Genomic DNA, 514 nt, shown 5'->3' with positions numbered 1-514 from the left:
GGTCCCCCGCGCCCGCTCGCCACCGCCCGGGGGTCTCTCCCGGGGGTCCCCGCCGCCGCCCCCTCTCACATGAAGATGTACGTGCAAAGGGCTCTGGTGCTGCTCTCTCTGCTGAGCTTCGCCACCGTGAGCCTCTCGCTGTCCTCCTGCACCACCTTGGACCTGGACCACATCAAGAAGAAGAGGGTGGAAGCCATCCGGGGGCAGATCCTGAGCAAGCTGCGGCTCACCAGCCCCCCGGAGACCGTGGGGCCGGCCCATGTGCCCTACCAGATCCTGGCCCTCTATAACAGCACCCGGGAGCTGCTGGAGGAGATGGAGGAGGAGAAGGAGGAGAGCTGCTCTCAGGACAACACCGAGTCCGAATACTATGCCAAAGAGATCCATAAATTTGACATGATCCAGGGCCTCCCCGCGCACAGTAAGTGCTGGGCCCCCCCCGGGCGGGCGGGGGGGCCGCGCCCGCGGGGCGGGCTGCCCGGGATCCCGGGCGCGGAGGAGGGGCGGCCCGCCG

At 68.7% G+C, this 514-nt stretch overlaps 1 protein-coding gene across 1 annotated transcript in view; it reads left to right on the top strand.

Moving 5' to 3' along the window:
* The first annotated feature begins 29 nt into the window (after positions 1–29).
* TGFB3 (transforming growth factor beta 3) overlaps positions 30–514 on the top strand; it is a 15,076-nt gene continuing 14,591 nt past the window's right edge. The window contains exon 1 of the mRNA XM_009280723.2: positions 30–421. Within this exon, the coding sequence (XP_009278998.1) occupies positions 70–421 (352 nt within the window). The 5' untranslated portion in view covers positions 30–69. The remainder of the gene's footprint in view (positions 422–514) is intronic.

This window comes from Aptenodytes forsteri, unplaced genomic scaffold, assembly GCF_000699145.1.
Source record: "Aptenodytes forsteri isolate BGI_AS27 unplaced genomic scaffold, ASM69914v1 Scaffold193, whole genome shotgun sequence".
Lineage (NCBI taxonomy): Eukaryota > Metazoa > Chordata > Aves > Sphenisciformes > Spheniscidae > Aptenodytes > Aptenodytes forsteri.
The sequence above is the reverse complement of the archived record's forward strand: the minus strand, read 5'-3'. Positions and strand labels throughout refer to the sequence as shown.